This window comes from Schistocerca cancellata, chromosome 4 (assembly GCF_023864275.1).
Source record: "Schistocerca cancellata isolate TAMUIC-IGC-003103 chromosome 4, iqSchCanc2.1, whole genome shotgun sequence".
Taxonomy (NCBI): Eukaryota; Metazoa; Arthropoda; class Insecta; order Orthoptera; family Acrididae; genus Schistocerca; species Schistocerca cancellata.
The window spans coordinates 423,576,646-423,592,510 of record NC_064629.1 but is presented as its reverse complement, the minus strand read 5'-3'; the positions used below and the strand labels follow the sequence as shown (position 1 = coordinate 423,592,510).

Genomic DNA, 15,865 nt, shown 5'->3' with positions numbered 1-15,865 from the left:
AGAACTATTTCTGTTTCTTGGGTGTATTATGGTAGATACATTTTGTAGGAGAAAGTGTTGTATCTGCAGGTTAGTGTATCTACGAATACGTGTTTTCTGGTCGATGTTTCAATGTAGTGGCTGATTTTAGAGTCACATGAAGGAACACGAAAAAGACAGTGCCATAAGCAGTTTCTGGCATTTTCTACTGTTTTGTTGTTGTAAGACAAGAGATTGTCTTTTGTGTAGCGTTTATAAATATTACGAGTCCTACCCCTTTAGGGACTGTATAATATATTAAAGCTATGTGGTGGATATTGTTAAGTCTTCAGTTACGGTGCTTTATGGGGAGTGTAATTCTGTCAATTTTTAAAACAAGTTACGTAACTCTGCAGCGTTACGCCGTACTTCGTTAGTCGTGCGTTATCTTGTACCTTCAAACATAAGGTGTTCTACCAAGGAACACATCATATTTGCGAATATCTTAACAATTTTCCATGCCCTGAAAAACTTGTTGCAGTTTCAAAATGTTTCTAAATTGTGACTGGTTTCTGATTACGCTTCTCCTTAATTTTATTTCACTTACTAATTATTGACGTGTAGAACAGTAATAATTTAACACACAGACAATTAAATACTGTATTGACAAGATTTTCTGAATTACAACACATCTAAATTTGAATAGAATAATTGTTCCTAGGTGCATGACCATGTTGTACCTTGGAACATTGGAAAAACATTACTTTTCCGGAGCAGGTTTTGTAATTTAAGAAAAAAGCTGCACCACACATAAAGTAAATGCTATCACTTCGAAATGGAATAAGACAAAATATTAAACTTCTATTAATGGGCTGACTAGAGGCGAAAATCTAAAAAGTGTTCCAAGGAACAATATTCTCCTTTAAGTAACAAGAACATCAAGGATTCAGTATCGATCTCTGTGATACAGCTGTAATGATAATGATGGTATTTGGTTTGTGGGGCGCACAACTCCGCGGTTATCAGCGTGCTTACAAATTCTCAATCTTTACACAGTACAGACTCGCCACTTTCACGAATGATGATGAAATCATACGGACAGCACAAACACCCAGTCCCCGAGGGGAGAAAATCCCCCACCCGGCCGGGAATCGAGCCCGGGACCCCGTGATTCAGAGGCAGCAACGCTAGCCACTAGAGCACGAGCTGCGGACACAGCTGTAATGATTTATGAAGAAAGTGTTACATTATGTATTCTCCATGGGTTTCATAATTTGGTACTCTGTATTCTGTTTGTTTGATAGGATGAAATCGACTTACCGGCGAGAATATCTTTTCATCACTGAAAACACCGGCCGTTCTTTTTTAATGGCGAAGTGACTTCTAGTAAGGAAGATATGACCGCTAGGATTCTGCAGTACGACTTTCTTCAATGACTAGTTTAAATAACATTATCAAGACCTGGTCGAACGTAATTAAGCCAATAGGGCAATCTAATGCAAGCCAATGTCATCATGTGCTATGAATTATTAACCATTGAACAAACACTTATTAAATCTTCTGGCAAAGGTTGTGATAGAAATGACATTAATCGAAACGTTACGTCACTTCGACTAAATCATCAATTGAGATCTCAAGTACTTCATATTAGTTCAAGTCGATGCAAAAACCATCTAGATTGTAACTAACAGGTGAGAAGTGATTAGTAGCTACTATGAAATTCCTTCGAATGTACATGATTAAAACGATATCTGTTTGTGTCCCTTTTATTTTATTTCAAACTTACACTGACGGGAAAAAATCGCATCGCCAAGAAGGAGTTATGTGACATAAACGAAAGTTGGTAGGGATGTTTCTACTTCTGGAAGATGGTCTCTATTCAGATTTCTTGCCACTCGCATAAGAGTGGCGCAATTACTGCCACTATGAGGATGCAAATTAAGTTTGCTTTAAATACACACTGTAATAGTCGTGATGGTTAGTTACCTTTGAAATTAGACGTGGTGAGTTGATGGTAGGCAAGAACGTCTTTAGGTTGACAAACATCCCATTATTAACACCTCAATGAGTTTGAACCAGGTCGTGTAATAGGGCAACGAGAGGCTGGATGCTCCTGCGATATTGCAGAAAGACTTGGCAGGAATGTAGAAAAGGTAAATTATCGGGATTCGGCGTATTGCTCTGTCGCATCGTACTGCATCTGCAGCAGCAATTTGAGCAGCAGTTGACACCACAGTGACATAACTAACTGTTATAGATCGGTTACTTCAGGGCCGCGCGGGATTAGCCGAGCGGTCTCAGGCGCTACAGTCATGGACTGTGCAGCTGGTACCGGCGGAGGTTCGAGTCCTCCCTTGGGCATGGGTGTGTGTGTTAGTCCTTAGGATAATTTAGGTTAAGTAGTGTGTAAGCTTAGGGACTGATGACCTTAGCAGTTAAGTCAAATGGTTCAAATGGCTCTTAGCACTATGGGACTTAACTTCTGAGGTCATCAGTCCCCTAGAACGTAGAACTACTTAAACCAAACTAACCTAAGGACATCACACACATCCATGCCCGAGGCAGGATTCGAACCTGCGACCGTAGCGGTCGCGCGGTTCCAGACTGTAGTGCCTAGAAACGCTCGGCCACCTCGGCCGGAGTAGTTAAGTCCCATAAGATTTCACACACATTTGACCTTTTTCTTTCTTTTTTCTTTTTTTTACTTCAGGGGTAGCTCCGAGGCTGACGCCCTCTATCGTACATACCACTGACCCCAAACCAACGCCCTTAGCGACTTCAGCAGTGTCAAACGAGAGCTTATTGGTGGGTAGGGTGGGGGTCTGTTGTGTTTTATGATGAACGCTGGTACTGCCTCGGTGCCAGTGATGGCCGTGTGTTTGTTAGAAGAAGGCTAGTTGAGGACCTGCAACCAACCTGTCTGCGGCGTAGACACACTGCACATAATTATGGCTCGGGGATGCGATTTCGTATGACAGCAGGAGCACTCTCGTTGTTGTCCCACGCACCCTGAGTGAAAATTTGTACGTCAGTCTGGTGATTCGACTTGTTATAATGCCATTCATGAACAGCATTCCATGGGTTGTTTTGCAACGCTCGCCCACGTACTACTGTTGTAAGCCAACATACTCTATAGAATGTCAACATATTGCCTTGGCCTGCTCGATCACCAGATCTGTCTCCAGTCGAGCACATATGGGACATAAAAAAATGGTTCAAATGGGACTTAACTTCTGAGGTCATGAGGCCCCTAGAACTTATAACACATCCATGCTCGAGGCAGGATTCGAACCTGCGACCGTAGCGGTCGCGGGGTTCCAGACTGTAGCGCCTAGAACCTCTCGGCCACTCCGGCCGGCTATGGGACATCATCGGACAACTCCAGCATCATCCACAATCAGCATTAACCGTCCCTGTGTCGACCGATCAAGCGCAACAGGCATGGAACTCCATTCCATAAACTGATATCCGTCACCTGTACGATACAATGCATGCACGTTTTCATGCTTGCATTCAACATTCTGGTGATTACAACGGATATTAATGTACCAGAATTTCACATTTACATAGGTAAATGTATTCCCGAAATTTCGTAACTCTACATTAATTATTTTTGGTGATGCGATTTTTTTCCTTCAGTTTATTTTTGTGTCGTAGAGAAATCAACGACTTAGAGTCATTCGTTTCACTTACTTTATGTAACTTTTAACTGCATTTGGTTTTTCATTGAAGTCGCTTATCCAGTGGAAACAATTACAGTTACAAAGTCGGAAATTCTAAGCTTGGTCTCGTTTTCCAGAAACAATTTTTGGTGACCGACTCCAAAATACTCGTAAAATGTAGTGTGAATTCTCACTTCGCTGCATTTCTCAATGCATGAGTTGTGTAATGTGGCTTCATACTGGGGCAACGCGAGCCAGATGTTCTTAGTGCCAGATAATTGCAGCAAGGAGGTGACGCCAAAGAATTCAGTCCAAGTAGTATTTTCGGAAACCTAGCGCAGCAAATACTTGGGGGTTCGTCTACACCAGCATTTACTCTCTACAAGTCACCTAATGGTATGTAGCAGATGGTGCTTATCATATCACCACCGCCTCCCCCCGCCTTTCTCCATTCACCAATGGTGCGCAGGCAGAAAAAATCCGTAAACCTCCGTATTAGCTCTAATTCCCCTAATTTCGCTGTAGTGATCATTTCGCGAGAAGTATCTATGAGTAAATATTATGTTACTGGCCTTCTTGGAGCGTGCTGTCTCTTAATTTTAACAGCAAACTTCTCTGCAAGGGCCGGCCGGGGTGGCCCTGCGGTTCGAGGCGCTACAGTCTGGAACCGAGCGACCGCTACGGTCGCAGGTTCGAATCCTGCCTCGGCCATGGATGTGTGTCATGTCCTTAGGTTAGTTAGGTTTAATTAGTTCTAAGTTCTAGGCGATTGATGACCTCAGAAGTTAAGTCGCATAGTGCTCAGAGCCGTTTGAACCAATCTCTGCAAAGCACAACGGTCGAAAGTAAATTGCTGACCCTAGCTGCTACATATCGTTGGCAGCGTAGTGTAAAGCGAGTATACGGTGGTTAATCGCTTGGTGGCAGGAAAGTTAGTGGGCTGCACTGAGTGGAGTCACTTAATATACATTCACAATATAGCTTGTAGGATAGATGTCAATATGTCAGACGGAATGGGACTGATAATTTCAGCTCAAGAACAGTAATGTGCCGTAATGTATTGCGTGCGTGATGTTCAATTATCTGAAGTTCCAGAACTCCTACGTGCCATACTTCTGTAGTAGAGCGAGCCGATTTAAGCCCCTGAACCCTTTTAGATGGCGAGAGATCTGAGGCCGGGGTGATGCATTTGTGCGTCCCCCCCCCCTGTGAAAACATTTCCAGCCGTCGATAGTAGAGGCACTGAAGTCGAGACTGTTGAATACATATTGGCAGAATGTTACTCTAGGGTCAGGCTTTTCAGAGTTGTAGGCAACTGATAGCTGCAGCTGTTGAGCTTCGTGTCAAGTTTCACTCAATCCCATATCAGCAAGTATATTTATCAAATTTTTTGATCCAAACTACCTGTGAACGAGGAGAACCGCAGCTTATGGGACAGGTGATATGAACGATCGAGGGCGAATTGCAGCAATGGCAGCATGAGATACAGATAGCAGCTTATTTTCAGTTTTCCGTTTTGCCCTTTTTCTCCATGAACTGCACTCCGTGAATACATGGAGCATACGAGGTACCATTCCCTCAGTCTCACTACGTAATTTGTCAAAGTAGAAAAACTGGATTGCCATGCGACGGTGGCACAGTTTCTTCGAAGATTATCGTAGCAGCTGTTTTCACAATTCTCTGCTGTTCTCCTTTTTCGTCTTTTGCAATTTGAACAATACCACACATCATTCAAAATTTTTTACCTAGACTACGGAAGCACAGAACAGTTTTTTTCTGGTGCGAATTGTACTGAGAACAATGCGGTCCCAATATTTTTCTCTCATTCTATCGTTGATTGCCTTTATATGAGCTATTGTTCTCCAAACCAGCTCAAACAACTTGTCAATAAAGTAAGCTGAACTAGCGGTTATTTCCCTCCATGTAACTGACAATCTCCTGCACTGATGGAGAAATTTCTTCATTTTCAGGGCGTCCGCTTTTTCTCGATGTAGCTACCGAGCTTATAAATAACATTTTGTGGCAGTCCTAGTGATACTTTGCATCTGCAGTGTGTAGATTCCCAACAGAGCCGTGCGTCTGCGGATGGTGTTTCTCCACTCATTCTCACCCTTCTATGCAAGAACTGTAATCATACTGTCGTAACTGAAGGATCGAGCATTGAAATCTTTTCGCCACAATTGTTCAGGTTTTTCCCACTGTCAGTTACGAAATTCGTCGTCAGCAGCTTCTGCACAAAGCAGACAATTAGTTTTAAAATCAAATTTCATCTCAGCTGAACGCAGACCTTGGACACTGTTGACGCTGAAGGCTGTTCCTCAGAAATAACTTCTCTCAGCGTCAGCTCCGGTGTATTCTTTTGTGCAAGATGCATGAACATCGCCGGATTTATTCCTGAAGTCTTCAACTTTCGCATCTTGACTCAAATAACTTGCACTTACCTATCCACGTATCCCTTTCAGACCAAGGTTGCAAAGGTCACTGCCAACATCATACTCACAAATTGAATACTTCTTAGTCATTGTATGTACAAACACGAGCCCAGTGAAGTTATTTTGTCTACTCAGGTAAAATAACTGTTCAGAAAATGCTCTGGAGATAGAGATGGAGGGGATCGAACAAAGGAAGAAAGCGTTAGACCACATTCCGGTGACCTGCCTTCCCTCACGTTTCTACCCTCCATCCCACCCCTCTGCATCCTGTCACATGCACGGAACATCATTTATCCCTTAACACGACTCTACTGCTCTTACATGCGGTACAGACGTTTGCAATTTGGCCTTAATCGATTTCATTTAACAATAAACATTAATTTTATGCGATTGAAACATTGTTTTTTTTAATCTGTGATTTTTCAATCCCTTGCATCAGGCAAAAAAGTAGTTCTAGAAAAAATGAATAGGACCTTCTTTTAGAAAATTTGCAGATTACTTTTGTTCTCGGAGACGTTTTAGCTAGAGACTACAGTTTTCGAGTTGTTGCAGAGAAAGTGTTCTTCAAACGCACCACACCAACTGCCGCTCATCCTCACCAGTCAAGACCTTTAGTACATTGTTCACGCCGCTCCGTCCTACCACTGAACAAAACTTGCGGCTAAACGAATTATTTCCCCTATTCTTTGCTCTTCCTTAACTCGAACGATATCGTAGCCACCGTAATGCATTGTTAATATCGGCCTATGATAAGAGTAATGTTTATGATACTCTTACAAACACAATCTTCTGAAATTGTGCTGCGTGAATAATCCATTGTCGAGATTCTTGACCGTAACTTTAAAGACCCAGCTTCTCGTACGTTTCCATTCACGGCACTATTATTTTCTTTCAGTTAGTGTATCACCTGTTCCGAAACTTTCCTCTGTTCATTTGTTCGAATTTTTAGATACTATATTCTGCTGTACTACACATTGTATGCATGTCTGCAACGAATAATACTTCATATTCGACAGCCATTCATAACCTCGATCAGTGGCAAACTCCGACGTTAACACTTCGTAAACGACTATGTATTGATTTTTCAAGGCAGCGCTATTAATGTCGATGTGGCTGGCAGTTTGTTAGGAAACATAAGCAAATTACAAACATATTCTTTTACCTCTCATGTTTTGGTCATTCAAGTCCTCGTACTATCTGAAATATTTATTTCAGACCATTGGTTCCCTATCTCAAAATACTGAATTAGACATGGGTATCATATTCAGCGTCAAATACTGAAAGAGCGGTCGTAACATAGGTGTCAGGTCTGAGAGCATCATCCGCATAAGCAGCTGGGAAATTCCGTTGCCTCTTAACTACGTATGCGATAAGCTCCTCCAATCAGATAATGTGGCTAGATATCTGAAAGCGAGCGATCGGGACGCAAGACGGTGGGCACGAATTCTCGAAGAAGATTGTGTGTCAGGCAAATTACTTAACAGCATTTCACTGAGAGAACCCTGGGATAGTGTAGCCTTCATGCAGAGGACGTTTACGACGTCATTTCATAAGGTAATTGTGCGGACGCTTTGGGACCAAGAAGGAGCCGTTTAAGAAAATTCATAAGTGCGAAGAAGAGCTACAGGACTGCAGCAATATAGGCAGTAAAAAAATGTTTTCAAATACTCGAAGAGGAAAGCGTTCTTCTTCATCTTAAAAGCTACCTTTAACATTTGGATAATATGTTGCAATGTCCTTACAACAACATTACATTACAGCAGTCTCGAAATGGTAGTGTGACCAATAGCGATCACATAACAGTCACGGAATAAAGAAAAATTAAAACTTAATCCCAGACAGAATTTTGTAAGCACATTTTTGGAATTCGTCAGCTATCCACTCTATCCACGAAAGGCAAAAATTAGGGTTCGAAAGATATGTATGGCACAACTTGACTAAAAGAAGAGATCGTTTGATAAGACACATCCTGTGGCATGGTGGAGCAGTCGGTTTTGGTAATGGAATAAAATGTGTATGTGTGTTTGTGTGGAGGGATGGAATGTAGCAGGCTTAGCTACATTAAGCAAGTTTAAGTCGATGTGGGCTGTAATAGGCAGAAATGAAGATTCTTGTATGAGAGAGATAACCGTGCTTCAAACCAGTCCTTGAATTGAAGACAACAACAACCTGCAAAGTAAACGTTACAGTACTCAAACATTTGAGAAGATCTATAAAATGTACGAGCGTTTCCCAGAAAGTAAGTCACCGCAGTTTCTTTCTTCAACAATTCTTTATTGAATATAATGAGAACTACACACACGAGCGAATGGAGTTTTATCTACACACCACGTTTTTCCGCTCAATCGCCATCCCTTTCTACGGCCATCATCCAGCGCGAAACAAGGGCTTGTATGCCCTCTCGATGCCAATCCTTGTCCTGGTGACGGAGCCAGTGCTTCACTGTATGAATCACCTCATCGTCTTCAAAATATCGTAATGCGTCTGTCCTCGCGAATGACATCAGCTCGGTGCAACATGTCAGGTGTGACACCCATGGATATTCTCCCCGACCGCTGCAAATCGTGGAGCTCCGCCGAACCACTTTCTGATGACCTCACCCTCCGTGCCCAGCGACTAACTGTACTTCAGTCGACAGCAGATGCTCCATGGACTTTGCACAAGCGTTTGTGAATATTCCCCACAGTTTCTTTCTCTGCAGTGAGAAATTCAATGAGAGCACATTGCTTGTAACGTACATCACCTACAGACACCATTTTGAAACTATCCTGCAGCTACGCTATCTGTCGGAAGTGACGGAAACTTGGCGCACTCACTCAGGAATTCCAATAACACATACGTAACGTTTCGCATTATTAGCATTGTTTCCGGCTGAGAAACAAATGCGGTGCATTACTTTCTGGGCAACGTTCGTAATTTATAGTTCAAGTTGTGACAGCACGAGTATATATAAGAACTCTGAACGTTCAGTTTTACATGTTATGTTCACCCCAAACTCTATTGTTATTCATAACGATGTATCCAGACTTGCACAAAATTGAATGAACTGTACTTTCTTCTAAGTTAAATGGCATGCGATTTATCGAGAATCTACGAATTTTTAATTTACCGTTTTCTTTTCTTTTGGTACTCCTTTTTTGGATTGGATCTTGTTGCTTCCGTCGTCAGTAAAGAGTGCTAATTCTGTTTTCTCAGTGTGAGATGGAAGGTCGGTTATAGATACAACAAGGGTGGTCCCTACGTTCAACCTTGTGAACATCGATAGTAATTTATCCCCATTTAAAAGAGAAACCGTCAAGGAAAGTTCGTGAGCTATTTAAGATGCTTCACTGCTTCTATCAGTTAAGTGTGAAGCAAACCACTCATTCACTGAACACAAAAACCATAAAATAAGTTATGTCAGAGGAATATTGTGATTCGCACAACAGACTGCCAGAGACCGATCACAAAAATTTCCATGAGGGGAATTTTTGTTGTTTCTAAGAAATACACTGCCGGTAAAGTGATACATAGTATGCTCAGTCGAGAGAGTATTGTGGAATTCAAGTTGTGACTGACTCCAAACCACATAACTGCGGATATGTTCAACGATTCTTAACTACATTACCTTTCCCAAAACCACTGTAATCATTGCCTGAATAGTCTCACAGATCTGTGGTTGAAAGGCACTAATGGCTACAATTTTTGTGGCTTTCTGTTTAGATACCCACATAATCGGGAACTATCGGAAAGGACAAGCACAATGACCAAAGTCTCTCCGAAACTGAGCATTCGCCAAAGAAGGCCTGAATTTGGGCAGTGACGTGTCATACGTGGCTTCATCATACTGCAAACATCCAGACAACGGTTTTTCCGTCGTCCGTTTCATTTGCAAATATGTTCAGTATCTTCATATAAGCAGAAATTGTAATGCTACACAGAACGCTACGTGATCTCGTCCTGCTGAAATACACCATTCCAAAATACAATGTTCTAAAAATAAATGGGTTCTTCATGCATTCGCTGTGATTTTCATTGTCTCAGATACTTTAATTCTGTAACTAACATACCCCGCCAAGTTAGATAAAGCGTAATCCGTAACTCAAGAGTAGTCCAGACTGTTCATATTTTTTTGAAAAGTGTCCTGAGTAACCGGCAGACTCCCACCACTCTGATTGACAGGCTAAACCACAGGCGAATCACAGCATGAAATCATGCGTTTCACGCATCCAATAGCAGATACATAGTATTTGTTTCTATGAGAGTCTATGCAGCCATTTCTTGGTAGATACCCATAGCTATTTTTTCTGGATGGCATCCTCTCCATATTAAGATGCCCTTTCACATATTCGTTCAGTAACGCTTCCTTGCTTCGAATTTTGGACTGCACAACTCTCTTCAAACGTTTCCAGGAATAACTTTGCTGCTTCTGTCTACCAGAAGTACTGCGATAAATTATCCAATTTTTATTTTCCCTGAGCCACATGAACACTATAGTATCTGATAGAGAGCCTCAATCAAATGACGTATCAAAATAGATTAGAAGCGGAGAGTCAGATAACAAATGGACAAGTCAGTAAAACTCCACTCTGCGGCACAATAAATTCACTACGCATTTTAGACACAGTAAAAATTTCGTTGCAACACCTGCTTTAAACGGAGAGGCTCCAAGGTCGGTACTGCTTACGGCTTCCTGTATAATGTCTTCAGCCCGCTGACCATAAATTAGTTTAATTTTGGGCATAGTACGACGAATGTGTTCAAATGATCAGTGCCGCCACGACTCTTATGCTTCACGTTACAATAAATAATAAAAATGTTACGTTCACAAGGGATTCCCTTTTTGTGGTCAATCCTTGCCGTCACATTTTTCTTGTGGGTACACATTTGTGTTCGTGAAAATTAAATAATTTGTTGGGCACTAGCTTCGTTTTCCAAGTATGCTTTTATTGTGCCACAATTCGCCGTCGCACAGCATTTAAGAAACAGAAGGGGAACTGAACTTCACAGCCCTCCCGAATGAGTTTAATATCTCTTCACCTAGCTCTGTGTATACGTAACCAGTCTGTATGATTCTTTACTTGTAAATGACCGAGTCGTTCGTTATTATTATATTCTAAGTAGTCGAAGATTTTTGTCTTTTATAACACTCGCTCTACAATTATTTTCCGTTTTAGGCACTGTTTTGGGCCATAAACAACGGGAATACTGATGTTGTGAAAGTTCTACTTAAAGCTGGTGCACTGAAAAGCATCAGCGATAAGGAATTCTTGCCCGCCGATCTTAGCGCCATTGCTACAGAGAAGGTAAGTGAGTTGTGTTCTGTATTTAAAGCACTTCAAATAAGATTTATTTCTGTTTGTTATTTCTACTGTGGGAACAGCAAACGCTCTATCATATTTGCCGCATGTCTAGTCATGTGAGTAACATTTCTCCTTTGTTGTTTTATTTTCCTTACATAAGTGTTTACAGCAAAGCGATGTGATGTGAAACTCAGGAAGCAAATAAATAAATAAATAAATAAAATGAAATAAAATAAAAATAAAAAATAGGTCTTTATCTCAAAACTCCCGAGTCGTAAGTTTTGAGCTGAAACTGTTCCCAACAACACCCTTCAAGCATCGAATAGATGACTCCACAAAACTGATAACAATGGAAACACACATCGAAGCAACCTAACAAAATGGTTCAAATGGCTCTGAGCACTATGGGACTTAACTTCTAAGGTCATCAGTCCCCTAGAACTTAGAACTACTTAAACCTAACTAACCTAAGGACATCACACACATCCATGCCCGAGGCAGGATTCGAACCTGCGATCGTAGCGGCCGCGCGGTTCCAGACTGAAGCAACCTAACACACACAAGCTCAGGACAGCTGGAACTCATTCGTAATTATTTTTAAATTGGTGACAAGGCCTATAGCTACATAACTCTTTAGTAAATTCATTTTGCATACAAGCAGATAATATATTTTCTGCAAGTGTCGTGGGGTGCTTCAATTGCAAGTTTAAGTGAATATGTAAACGTGGTCCTGTACATCTAACATAAATGAGTTATTACCCAGCAAAACAATGATATAAGAATTCATCTGACTTCGAAATAAGACAAAGATCACAATTAACTCAGTTTGTTACATAAATGGAAAAGAAATGGTTTAACAATCATTGAAATAAATAAACTAAAGCCTTGATAAACCTCGATAAGGAATCCAGAATGTCATTCAAATAAGTGCGTACTGGATAAATCATTTACATTTGCGCAAGTCTTACCCTGATTGCCGAAGGTTAGTGCATAGAGATAGGAAATACTACATAAGGATGTGCGCATACACCTATGGTCGGAGTTGAAAGCTTGTTGACCCTCAAATGCAAACAAGTCTTCAGAATGAAGACTGAAATTACTTAACACCTTTAAAAATGATTCGACTTTCCCTACAGTTGGCCTCACTGTTGCGGCTGGATCTAAGTGTACGCTACATCAGTTAATGTCAGTTTATCAGCAACTTGCGTCAAAGTTCAGCTTACCCAGGTGAGAACCTCTCGTCTAAGATGAGCCTGAAGAAGTCGTCTAGAAGTAAAGTCTGCCCATCAAGATGCTGACTTAAGAAGAAACTTTCCACTGTGCACTTCCGACAAGGAAGACTCTGCTTTGTGCGTTTTTCTGGCGTTGCACAATTTTGATTGGCTGAATGACAAATACTGTGAGTGCCGACTAGTAAGATGTTTTCCTACAAGATGCTGGTCTCCCTCCTTTACTCGCATTTCAGTTCGTTAACTAGTTACAAAATTCGTTACATTTGGCTCTACTAATCTGTCTCCTACGCTCTCCCTCTCTCTGTCTACCTTCGTACACTACTGGCCATTAAAATTGCTACACCAAGAAGAAATGCAGATGATAAACGGGTATTCATTGGACAAATATATTATACTAGAACTGACACGTGATTACATTTTCACGCAATTTGGGTGCATAGATCCTGAGAAATCAGTACCCACAACAACCACCTCTGGCCGTAATAACGGCCTTGATACGCCTGGGCATTGAGTCAAACTGAGCTTGGATGGCGTGTATAGGTACAGCTGCCCACGCAGCTTCAACACGACACCACAGTTCATCAAGGGTAGTGACTGGCGTATTGTGACGAACCAGTTGCTCGGCCACCACTGACCAGACGTTTTCAATTGGTGAGAGATCTGGAGAATGTGCTGTCCAGGGCAGCAGTCGAACATTTTCTATACCCAGAAAGGCCCGAACAGGAACTGCAACATGCGGTCGTGCATTATCATGCTCAAATGTAGGGTTTCGCAGGGATCGAATGAAGGGTGGAGCCACGGGTCGTAACACATCTGAAATGTAAAGTCCACTGTTCAAAATGCCGTCAATGCGAACAAGAGGTGACCGAGACGTGTAACCAATGACTCCCCATACCATCACGCCGGGTGATACGCTAGTATGGCGATGACGAATACACGCTTCCAATGTGCGTTCACCGCGATGTCGCCAAACACGGATGCAACCATCGTGATTCTGTAAACAGAACCTGGATTCATCCGAAAAAATGACGTTTTGTCATTCGTGCACCCAGGTTCGTCGTTGAGTACACCATCGCAGGCGCTCCTGTCTGTGATGCAGTGTATGGTGTATTGTGTGGCAGGTGGCAGTTGACGCTAAGTAACGAAAAGTGTGAGGTGATCCACATGAGTTCCAAAAGAAATCCGTTGGAATTCGATTACTCGATAAATAGTATAATTCTCAAGACTGTCAATTCAACTAAGTACCTGGGTGTTAAAATTACGAACAACTTCAATTGGAAAGACCACATAGATAATATTGTGCGGAAGGCGAGCCAAAGGTTGCGTTTCATTGGCAGGACACTTAGAAGATGCAACAAGTCCACTAAAGAGACAGCTTACACTACACTCGTTCCTCCTCTGTTAGAATATTGCTGCGCGGTGTGGGATTCTTACCAGATGGGATTGACAGAGGACATCGATAGGGTGCAAAAAAGGGCAGCTCGTTTTGTATTATCACGTAATAGGGGAGAGAGTGTGACAGATATGATACGCGAGTTGGGATGGAAGTCATTAGACCAAAGACGTTTATCGTCGCGGCGCGATCTATTTACGAAATTTCAGTCACCAACTTTCTCTTCCGAATACGAAAATATTTTGTTGAGCCCAACCTACATAGGTAGGAATGATCATCAAAATAAAACAAGTGAAATCAGAGCTCGAACAGAAAGGTTTAGGTGTTCGTTTTTCCCGCGCGCTGTTCGGGAGTGGAATGGTAGAGAGATAGTATGATTGCGGTTCGATGAACCCTCTGCCAAGCACTTAAATGTGAATTGCAGAGTAATCGTGTAGATGTAGATGTCAAGGGTAACCGCAGCCATGGTCTCCGAGTTGATAGTCCATGCTGCTGCAAACGTCGTCGAACTGTTCGTACAGATGGTTGTTGTCTTACAAACGTCCCCATCTGTTGACTCAGGAATCGAGACGTGGCTGCACGATCCGTTACAGCCATGCGGATAAGATGCCTGTCATCTCGACTGCTAGTGATACGAGGCCGTTGGGATCCAGCACGGCGTTCCGTATTACCCTCCTGAACCCACCGATTCCATATTCTGCTAACAGTCGTTGGATCTCGACCAACGGGAGCAGCAATGTCGCGATACGATAAACCGCAATCGCGATAGACTGCAATCCGACCTTTGTCAAAGTCGGAAACGTGATGGTACGCATTTCGCCTCCTTACACGAGTCATAACAACAACGTTTCACCAGGCAACGCCGGTCAACTGCTGTTTGTGTATGAGAAATCGGTTGGAAACTTTCCTCATGTAAGCACGTTATAGGTGTCACCACCGTCGCCAACCTTGTGTGAATGCTCTGAAAAGCTAATCATTTGCATATCATAGCATCTTCTTCCTGTCGGTTAAATTTCGCGTCTGTAGCACGTCATCTTCGTGGTGTAGCAATTTTAATGGCCAGTAGTGTATATTGGCCATTAAGGTTGGATCTCCATAAGCACAGCCATGCTCCTTACGCCAAATTCTAACTCATGTACCTTAACCAATGGTATCCGTCTTTACATTCCCCTAGACATTCAGGTTTTTGGGGTGTCGAAGTCTCACGATCCTAAAAGAAGTCCTAAGTTTTCTGTCCCCATTCCACTTTCGAAGATGTTACCTTAACAGTCCGTGTATTTCAGTGAATTTTGCCTGTCTGCAGTTCGTTCCATAAGAACAGTTCTTCCGGTACTCTGCCAAAAACGGCCCGCATCCCCTGACCACTCATATCTTGCTAAAACGGAGTCTTTGTTGTCCCTGCACAACTTTGGGATATAATCTGTATTATGTGACTTTGGGTGCCCGGCGCCAAGGCGGCTTTCATTCAAAGCAATGTTGGGCTCGGCTGTCTGGCATGACCGTTCACACGTGTGCAGGGGGCACTTCCATGAATACCATTGAGAGCTGGTTCCCTGTCAGTTTTATTGCCATACAGTGTGTCCCCTCACCCACAGCGTAGTGCAGTCTACTTTCAAGATGGCTTATTATCTCGATGTACATGCAGTTCAACATAGGAAATTGTAATCTAAGTATTTATATATTGGCAATCATTGGTACCGATTTATATTTCATATTCTGGTGGAGACAAATGTATTCCGATTTTCCTTTTGGGTTTTACATCAGTTACGGGTCAGTTTGGAAACAAGATCACGTAACAGTGCTTCAAAATATGTAATAAACGTTCGTCATGCCGTACGTTGTAGCGAAAATACAGCTATGAAGAACAAATGCATGTAGGAGGATCCAAATGTCATTGTTTGGGGTA

At 42.2% G+C, this 15,865-nt stretch overlaps 1 protein-coding gene across 1 annotated transcript in view; it reads left to right on the top strand.

The window, feature by feature from the left end:
* The window catches only part of LOC126184233 (inversin-like), a 135,982-nt gene that overhangs the window by 90,987 nt on the left and 29,130 nt on the right, over window positions 1-15,865 (top strand). Inside the window, exon 6 of the mRNA XM_049926603.1 lies at window positions 11,209-11,337. Coding sequence (XP_049782560.1) covers window positions 11,209-11,337 — 129 coding nt within the window. The remainder of the gene's footprint in view (window positions 1-11,208; window positions 11,338-15,865) is intronic.